Source organism: Emydura macquarii, unplaced genomic scaffold (genome assembly GCF_026122565.2).
Source record: "Emydura macquarii macquarii isolate MOO-44397 ecotype Brisbane River unplaced genomic scaffold, CSIRO-AGI_Emac_v2 contig_2806, whole genome shotgun sequence".
Lineage (NCBI taxonomy): Eukaryota > Metazoa > Chordata > Testudines > Chelidae > Emydura > Emydura macquarii.
This window is the reverse complement of record NW_027132943.1, coordinates 42,713-51,291: the sequence shown is the minus strand read 5'-3', so window position 1 is coordinate 51,291 and position 8,579 is coordinate 42,713. Positions and strand designations below refer to the sequence as shown.

The window sequence follows — 8,579 nt, the reverse complement described above, 5'->3', positions numbered from 1 at the left end:
CTGGCAGATGGAGGCTGCAACCACCTCCTGGAGACCAGATCTGCCTCCCAGAGACCGGAAGGGCCTCCTGGATGCTGATGCGGCCTCCCAGAGGCCAGAGGGTCCTTCCAGAGGCCGGAGCTGGCTCTTGGAAGCCAGAGGGGCCTCCCGGATGCAGACGTGGACTTCCAGAGGCTGGAGGGGCCTCCAGGAATCCGGGGTAGCTTCCAGGAGGCTGCAGGGCCATCCCGGAGGCTGGAGCTGGCTCCTGGAGACCAGAGCTGCCTCCCGGAGACCAGAGGGTCCTCCTGGATGCTGATGCGGCCTCCCAGAGGCCGGAGGGTCCTTCCGGAGGCCGGAGCTGGTTCCCAGAGGAGGGATAGGCCTCCTGGTGTTCAGAGAAGCCTCCCAGAGGCTGGAGGGGCCACCGGAAGGCTGAAAACAGCTCCCAGATGCTGGAGGGGCCCTTCCAGAGGTCAAAGCCGGCTGCTGAAGGCCAGAACGGTATCCTGGAGGCCGTAGAGGTTTCACGCAGATGGCTCCCGGAGGCAGGAGGGATCTCCCGGAGGTGGGAGCAGTTTCCTGGAGGCTGGAGAGGCTTCCTGGAAGTCGGAGCCACCTGCTGTAGGCCGGAGGGACTTCCCAGAGACTAGAGCCCATTCCTGCAGGCCGGAGGGGCCTCACTGAGACCGGAGCAGCCTCCCGGAGGCCGGAGGGGCCTGCCAGATTATGGAGGAGCCTCCCAGAGTCCGTATGGGCATCCTGAAGGCTGGAGCCACATCATGGAGGCCGGAGTGGCCTCCCGGAGACTGGAACCACATCCCAGAAGCCGAGGCCAGCTCCCGGAGGCCGGAGGGTTCTCCTGGAGCCCGGAGGTGTCTCCCAGTGGCTGGAGTTGCCTCGTAGAGGACGAAGCGACCTCCTGAAGTCCAGAGGGAACACCTGGAGCCTGGAAGGGCCTTCTGGAAGTTGGAGATGGCTCACGGAGGCCATAGGGGACTCCCAGAGGCCGGACGGGCCCCCAGATATTGGAGTCGCCTGCCAGAGGCCAAGAGAGGCTTCCCGGAGGCTGTACCCACCTTCCAGATGCTGGAGCAGCAGCCCAGACACCAGAGCAGCCTCCCAGATGCTGGAAGGGCCTCCCAGAGGATGGAGGGCATCCCAGACGCGGCCTCCCGGAGGTTGGAGGGGCCACCAGAGTTACGAAGCCAGCTTCTGGAGGCAGGAGCCAGCTCCAGGAGGCTGGAATCTCCTCCCGCACACCGGAGGGCTTTCCTAGAGGTGGAAGGCACCTTCCAGAGGGTGGAGGGGACTCCCAGAGACCGGAGGATTATCCCGGAGGATGGAGCCACTTCACAGAGGCCGGAGCCCGGAGCAGCTTCCTGGAGGCTGGAGGGGCCTCCCAGAGGAGATGGGAGACATCTCCCGGAGGACGGAGGGGATTCCTGGAGGCTCTAGGGGCGTTCCGGAGGTTGGAACTGGCTTCTGGAGGCTGGAGGGGCCTCCCGGAATCCGGAGCAGCTTCCCGGAGGCTGGAAGGCCATCCATGATGCCGGAGTTGGCTCCCGGAGGCTGGAGAGGCCTCCCGGAGGCTGCAGCCGCCTCCTGGAGACCAGAGTCACCTCCTGGAGACTGGAGGGGCCTCCCGCATGCAGTATCCCGGAGGTTGGAGGGGCCACCGGAACGGCGAAGCCAGCTCCCAGAGGCAGGAGCCAGCTCCAGGAGGCCGGAGTCTCCTCCCACATGCCAAAGGGCTTTCCTGGAGGCAGGAGGCACCTTCCGGAGGCTGGAGGCGCCTCCTGGAGCACGGAGCTGCCTCCTGGAGGCCGGAGCCACATCCCAGAGGCTGGAGCCGCCTCCCGGAGGCCGGAGCCACATCCTGGAAGCTGACGTCAGCTTCCGGAGGCTGGAGGGGCCTCCAGGACGCCAGAGGTGCCTCCCGGAGTCCGGAACTGTCTCCTGGAGGATGGAGGGGCCCGCCGGAAGCCTGAGGGGCCTTCCAGAGGCGGGAGCCGGCTCCCGGTGGATGGAGGGGTGTCTCGGAGGCCGGAACTGGCTCTTGGTGCCTGGAGGGGCCTCCCAGAATCCAGAGCAGTTTCCCAGAGACTGGAGGTCCATCGCGCAGGCCGGAGCTGGCTCCTGGAGGACTGAGGGGCCTCCCAGAGGCTGTAGCCAACTCACGGAGCCCGGAGGGGTCTTTGTGAGGCCGGAGCCTGATGCCAGAAGCCAGAGGCACCTCCCGGAGGCGGGAACAATATCCCAGAGGCAAGAGCCAGTTCCCAGAGGCTAGCGCTGTCTCCTGAAGACTAGAGAGGCCTCAAGGGGGCTGGAGTGGCATCCCGGACTCCAGAGTGGCCTCCTGGAGACCAGAAAGGCCTCCCGGAGGCCAGAGCCACCTCCTGCAGGCTGGAGCCACCTCCCGGAATCCATAGAGGCCTCCCAGGGACTGGAGGGGCCTCCTGGATGTCAGAGACACCTGCTGGAGGCTGGAGGGGCCTCCTGGACGCTGGAGCCACCTCCCGGATGCCGGAGGGGTCTCCGGGATCCTGGAGAGGTCTCCCGGAGGCTGGAGGGACCTCCCAGTATCTGAAGCCACCTCCCAGAGGCTGGACGGGTTGCCCGGAGGCCGGAGGAGGCTCCCGGAGACCAGAAACAGCTCCTGGAGGCCGGAGGGGCCTTCTGGATGCTGGAGGGTTCTTCCGGAGGCCAGAACTGGCTCCCGGAGGCTGGAGCTGCCTCCTGGAGGCCGAAGCCACCTCCCCGAGACTGCAGACGGCTCCCAGAGGCGGGAGGCGTTTCCCGGAGATGAGAGCGGCTTTCTGGAGACTGGAGGGGCTTCCCGGAGGCCAGAGCTCATTCGTGCAGGCCGGAGGGACCTCACGGAGCCAGGAGCGGCATCCTGCAGTCCAGAGTGGCCTCCAAGAGGATGGAGGGGCCTCCCGGAGGCTGTATGGGCATCCTGGAGGCAGGAGGCAACTCACGGAGGCCAGAGTGCCTCCCAGAGGCCAGAGCTGCCTTGCTGAGGCCGGAGCCATGTCCCGCAGGACAGAGCAGCCTCCCGGAGGCTGGAACTACATCCCGGAAGCCGAAGCCAGGTCCCAGAGGCTGGAGGGTCCTAGGTGCCTCTCGGAGGGTGGAGCTGCCTCGCAAAGGACAAAGAGGCCTCCTGGAGGCAGGAAGGTCCTCCCAGAGGCCGCAGATGGCTCCCAAAGGCTGGAGATGTCTCCCAGAGCCCCCTCCCGGATGCCGGAGGGCCTTCCTGGAAGTGGGAAGCAACTTCCGGAGGGTGGAGATGACTCCCGGGGACCAGAGAATCCTCACAAAAGCCAGAGCACAGTCCCGGAGGCAGGAAGAGCCTTCCGGAATCCATAGCAGCCTCCAGGGGGCCGGAGTGGCCTCCTGGATGTCGGAGACACCTGCCAGAGGCTGGAGGGTCCTCCCGGAGGCCGGAGACATCTCCTGGACGCTGGAAGGGCCTACCAGATCCTGGAGTGGCCTCCCAGATGCCGGAGGGATCTCCCAGAATTCAAAGCCGCCTCCTGGAGGCTGGAGGGTCTGCCCAGAAGCCAGAGGAGGCTCCCGGATGCCAGAGCCAGCTCCTGGAGGCCGGAGGGGTCTCCTGGATGCTTGGAGGGTCCTTCCGGAGGCCAGAACCGGCTCCCGGAGGCCGGAGCTGTCTTCCAGAGGCCGAAGGCACCTCCCCGAGGCCACAGACGGCTCCCAAAGGTGGGAGGGGTCTCCCGGAGCTGGGAGCGGCTTCCTAGAGGCTGGAGGATCCTCCCGGAGGTTGGCGCTGCCTGCCGATAGACCGTAGGGGCTTCCCAGAGGGCAGAGCCCACTCCTGCAAGTCGGAGGGGCCTCCCAGAGGATGGAGGAGCCTCTCGGAGGCCGTATGGGCATCCCGGAGGCTGGAGCCACCTCACGGAAGCCGGAGTGGCCTCCCAGAGGCCAGAACCATATCCCGGAGGCCAGAACGGCCTCCCAGAGGCCGGGGCTAAGTCCCGGAGGCCAGAGATCCCTACCGGAGTCCGGAGAAGCCTCCCAGAACCAGAGCACACTCTCGGAGACAGGAAGAGACTCCCAGAATCCATCGAGGCCTCCAGGGGGCTGGAGGAGCCTCCTAGATGTCGGAGACACCTGCCGGAGGCTGGAGGGGCCTCCCGGAGGCTGGAGACACCTCCTGGAGACCAGAGGGGCCTCCCAGATGTGGGAATGGCCTCCTGGAGACTGGAGAGTCCTTCCAGAGGTGGGAGCCACCTGCCAGATGCTGGAGGGGCCTCCCGGAGCCCGGAGCCGCCTCCTGGAGGCCGGAAGGACCTCCCGGAGTCCGAAGCTGCCTTCCAGAGGCCGGAGGGGCCGCCCGGAGACCAAAGCTGCCTCCCGGAGATCGGAGGGGCCTACCGGAGGTTGGAGCCGCTGCTGGAGGCCTGATCCACGTCCCAGAGGCCGGAGCCACCTCACAGATGCCAGAGGGGTCTCATGTATGCCGGAGGGGCCTCCTGGAGTCAGGAGTGGCCTCCTGGAGGCTGGAGGGGCTGCCCAGAGATCGCCCGGAGTAGCCTCCCAGAGGCTGGAGAGTCCTTTCGGAGGCTGGAGACCGGAGGGGTGTCCCGGAGGTGGAAGTGGCCTCCTGGAGGCCAGAGGGTCCTCCCAGAGGCCGCAGAGGGCTCCTGGAAGCCAGAGGTGTCTCCCGCAGGCTGGCGCCACCTGCCAGAGGCCGGAGGGCTGTCCCAGAGACCATAGCCCACTCCTGGAGATCGGAGAAGCCTCCTGGAGGTTGAAGCTGCCTGCCGGAGGCTGGAGGGGCTTCCCGGAGGCCAGAGCTCACTCCTGGAGGCTGGAGGGGCTTCCTGGAAACTGGAGCCACCTTCCAGATGCTGGAGGGGCCTCCTGTAGGTTGGAGCCGCCTGCCGGAGGCTGAAGGGGCTTCCCGGAAACCAGAGCCACCTTCCAGATGCCAGAGGGGCCTCCTGGAGGCTGGAGCTACCACCCGGAGGCTGGAGCCACGTCCCGGAGGCCGGAGTCACGTCAGAGATGCCTGAGGGGCCTCCTGTATGCCGGAGCGGCCTCCCGGAGCCTGGAGTGGCCACCCAGAGGCAGAAGAGGCCGCCCGAAGGCCAGAGGCATCTCCTGGAGGTCGGAGGGGTCCCCCAGAGGCCCGAGTTGCCTCCCAGAGGCCGGAGCCACCTCCTGGAAGCCAGAGAGGGCTCCTGGTGGCTGGAGGGGCCTCCCGGAGGCCGGAGCGGCCTCTTAAAGCCCAGAGGGGCCTTCAGGAGGTTGGAGCCAGCTCCCAAACGCCGGAGGGTCCTCCCAGAGGCCGCAGAGCGTTCCCGAAGTCCGGAGGTGTCTCCCAGAGGCCAGAGCCTCCTCCCAGATGCCAGATCAGCCTCCCAGAGGACAGAGGGTCCTCCCAGAAGCTGGATCTGGCTTTTTGATGCCAGAGCAGCCTCCCGGAGACCGGAGGGGCCTCCAGGAGGCCGGTGGGGGGGGGGTCCCACACATCGGAACTGGCTCCTGGAGGCCAGATGGTCCTCCTGGAGTCTGGAGCGGCTTCCCGGTCACCAGAGGACCATTATGGAGGCCGTAGCTGGCTTCTGGAGGCCAGAGAGGCTTTCTGGAGACCGAAGCCAGAGCCCGGAGGAGCATTATGGAGGCCAAAGAGGCCAGAGCCGGTAGCTGCAGACTGGAGGGATGTGCTGGAGGTTGTAGGCACCTCCTGGAGGCTGGAACTGCCTCACGGAGGCTGAAGCCGGAGTCCGGAGGGGCCTTCAGGAGGCTGAAGACAGCTCACTGAGGCCATAGAGGACTTCCGTAGGCACGTCCCAGAGATGGAAGCGGCCTCCCGGAGGCCAGAGGGTCCTTCCAGAGACTGGAGCCGGCTCCCGGAGGACGGAGGCACCTCCCAGAGGATGGAAGCACCTCTCATAGACCGGAGGACCGTCCCGGAGCCCATAGCCCACTCCCAGAGGCCAAAGGAGTGTCAAGGAATCCAGAGAGGCCTCCCGGATGCTGGAGGGGCACCCGGATGTCAGAGCCACCTACCATAGGCCAGGAGGGGCTTCCCTGAGGCTGAACCCACCTTCCAGATGCCGGAGCTGCCTCACGAAGGCCAGAGCCATCTCCTGGAGACCGCAGAGGCTCCCGGAGGCGGGTGGGGTCTTGTGCAGGCTGGAGCGGCCTCCCAGAGCCTGGAGCAGCCTCCCAGAGAACGGAGGCAGCTCCTGAAGGCTGGAGCTACCTCCCGGAGTCTGTAGGGTTTTCCTGGAGTCTGCAGCAGCCTCCCAGAGGCCAGAAGGACGTCCTGGATGCCAGAGCCAGCTCCTGGAGACTGGAGGAGCCTCCCAGAGGCCGGAGGGACCTTCCAGAGGCCAGAACCAGCTCCCGGAGGCTGGAGAAGCCTCCTGTACACCGAAGAGGCATCCCGGATGCCGGAGCGGCCTCCCAGACACCAGAAAGGGCTCCTGGAGGCCGGAGCCGACTCCCAGAGTCCAGAGTCAACTCCCGGAGACCGCAGAGAGCTACCAGAGGTGGGAGGGGTATTCTGGAGACCCGAGCAGCCTCCCGGAGTCCGGAGGGGCCTCCTGGAGGTCAGAGCCAGGTCCCTGAGGCTGGAGGGGCCGCCTGGAGGCCGAAGGCGGCTCCCGGAGGCAGGTGGGATCTCCGGGAGGCTGGAGGGTCCTCCCGGAGGCCAGAGCTGCCTCCCAGAGGATGCAGGGGTTTCCCGGAGTCCGGAGCCGCCTCTCAGAGCCCGGAGGGGCCTTCCGGAGGCCAGAGCTGCCTCCTGGAATCAGAATGGTCCTCCCAGACACTGCAGAGGGCTCCCAGAGGCCAGAGGTGTCTACTGGGGGATGGAGCCTCCTCCCGGAAGCCAGAGGGGCCTCCCGGAGCCAGATCCCAGAGGCAGGAGGGGCATTCTGGAGGCCAGATCCGGTTCCCGAAGGCCGGAGCAGTCTCTCAGAGGCCGAAACGGCCTCCTGGAGGCCAGAGCCGCCTCTCAGAGGCCAGAAGGGCATCCCTGAGGCTGGAGCCACCTCACGGAGACCGGAGAGGCCTCCCGGAGTGCAGAGCTACCTACCGGGGGCCGGAGCCATGTCCCGCAAGCTGGAACGGCCTCCCACAGGCTGGAGCTACCTCCGTAGGCCAAAGGGGCCTCCCAGAGCCCAGAGTGGCCTCCCAGAGGCTGGAGGGACCTCCCGGAGTCCAAAGTAGCCTCCCGAAGGCTGGAGGGGGCACCCAGAGACCGGAGGCAGCTCCCAGAGATCAGAGATGTCTCCTGGAGATCGTAGCTGGCTCCCAGAGACCAGCGTGCCCTCCTGGATGCCAAAGTCGCCTCCTGGAAGCCGCAGAGAGCTCTCGGAGGTGGGAAGGCTCTTATGGAGGCCTGAGCAGCCTCCTGGAGGCCGGAGGGCTCTTCAGGAGGCCTGAGCGGCCTCCCAGAGGCCGCAGAGGGCTCCCGGAGGCTGGAGGTGTCTCCCGGAGGCCAGATCCAGCTCCTGGAGGCTGGAGCAGCCTCCTGGAGGCTGGAGCTGGCTTCCTAACACTGGAGCAGCCTCCCGGAGGCTGGAGGGTCATCCCGGAGGCCGGTGGGCACGTCCCGCAGTCCCAAACCAGCTCCTGGAGGCTGGAGGGTCCTCCTGGAGTCTGGAGCGGCTCCCCGGTGCCACCTCCTGGAGACTGGAGGGATCTCCCAGAGGCGGGAGCAACCTCCCGGAGGCCAGAGAGGCATCCCGGGGGGTGGAAGCACCTCCCGGAGGAGAGTACCAGATCCCAAAAGCTGGAGGAGCCACCCGGAGGCCGGAGCCACCTCCCAGAGGCCGGAGCCCACTCCTGGAGGCCAGAGCCCACTCCTGGAGGATGGAGGGGCCTCCCAGAAGCCAGAGCGGACTCCCAGAGGCGGGACGGGCCTTCCGGAGGTCAGACCCACCTGCCGGAGGCCGGAGGTGCCTCCTGGAGCCGGGAGTGGCCTCCCGAAGGCCAGAGGGTCCTCCCGAAGCCAAGGTCAGCTACCGGAGGCTGGAGGAACCTTCTGAAGGCTGGAGCTGCTTCCCGGGGGATGGAGCGGTCTCCCAGATACCAGAGGGGCCTCTCGAAAGCAGCAGAGGGCTCCCGGAAGCTTCTCCCAGAGGCTGGAGCCTCCTCCCAGATGCCAGAGGGGCCTCCCGGATATCGGAGCAGCCTCCCGGAGGCCTGAGGACCCTCCAGGAAGGCGGAGATGGCTCCCAGATGCTGGAGGGGACTCCTGGAAGCTGGAGACACCTCCTGGAGGACCGAGGTGCCTCCCAGAGAATGGAGGAGCCTCCCACAGGCTGGAGGACCATCCTGGAGGCTGGAGCCACATCACGGGGGCCGGAGGGGCCTCCCGGAAGCCTTAGCCAAATCCTGGATGGCAGAGGGGCCTCCCGGAGCCCGCCGAGGCATCTCGGAGGCAAGAGGGGCCTACTAGAACCTGAAGCACACTCCTGGTGGCTGGAGGAGCTTCCTGGAGGCTGGAAGGTCCTCTCAAAGGCCGGAGCCAGCTAACGGAGGTGGGAGGGGCCTCCCGGAGGCTGTAGGGGTCTCCAGTAGGCTGGAGCCTTCTCCTGGACGCCGGAGGAGCTTCC

The 8,579-nt window shown here is 67.0% G+C and overlaps 2 protein-coding genes across 2 annotated transcripts; both read left to right on the top strand.

Annotated features, from left to right (window-relative positions):
- Positions 1-2,502: 2,502 nt before the first annotated feature.
- LOC137166241 (basic salivary proline-rich protein 2-like) lies at positions 2,503-3,351 on the top strand. The gene has a single exon (XM_067567897.1). The coding sequence runs from the start codon at positions 2,503-2,505 to the stop codon at positions 3,349-3,351; it is 849 nt and encodes a 282-aa protein (XP_067423998.1).
- A 31-nt stretch (positions 3,352-3,382) lies between these two features.
- LOC137166240 (basic salivary proline-rich protein 1-like) lies at positions 3,383-4,410 on the top strand. Its single transcript, XM_067567896.1, has 2 exons — positions 3,383-3,705; positions 3,828-4,410. Exons 1-2 carry the CDS (start codon positions 3,383-3,385, stop codon positions 4,408-4,410), a joined length of 906 nt encoding a protein of 301 aa, XP_067423997.1.
- Positions 4,411-8,579: the final 4,169 nt, after the last annotated feature.

Coding starts and splice junctions, on each gene's coding strand:
- LOC137166241 (XM_067567897.1), top strand. CDS start 2,503: ATGCCGGAGGGGTCTCCGGGATCCTGGAGAGGTCTCCCGGAGGCTGGA.
- LOC137166240 (XM_067567896.1), top strand. CDS start 3,383: ATGTCGGAGACACCTGCCAGAGGCTGGAGGGTCCTCCCGGAGGCCGGA. Junction 3,706..3,827: donor GCCACAGACGGCTCCCAAAG/GTGGGAGGGGTC, acceptor CACTCCTGCAAG/TCGGAGGGGCCTCCCAGAGG.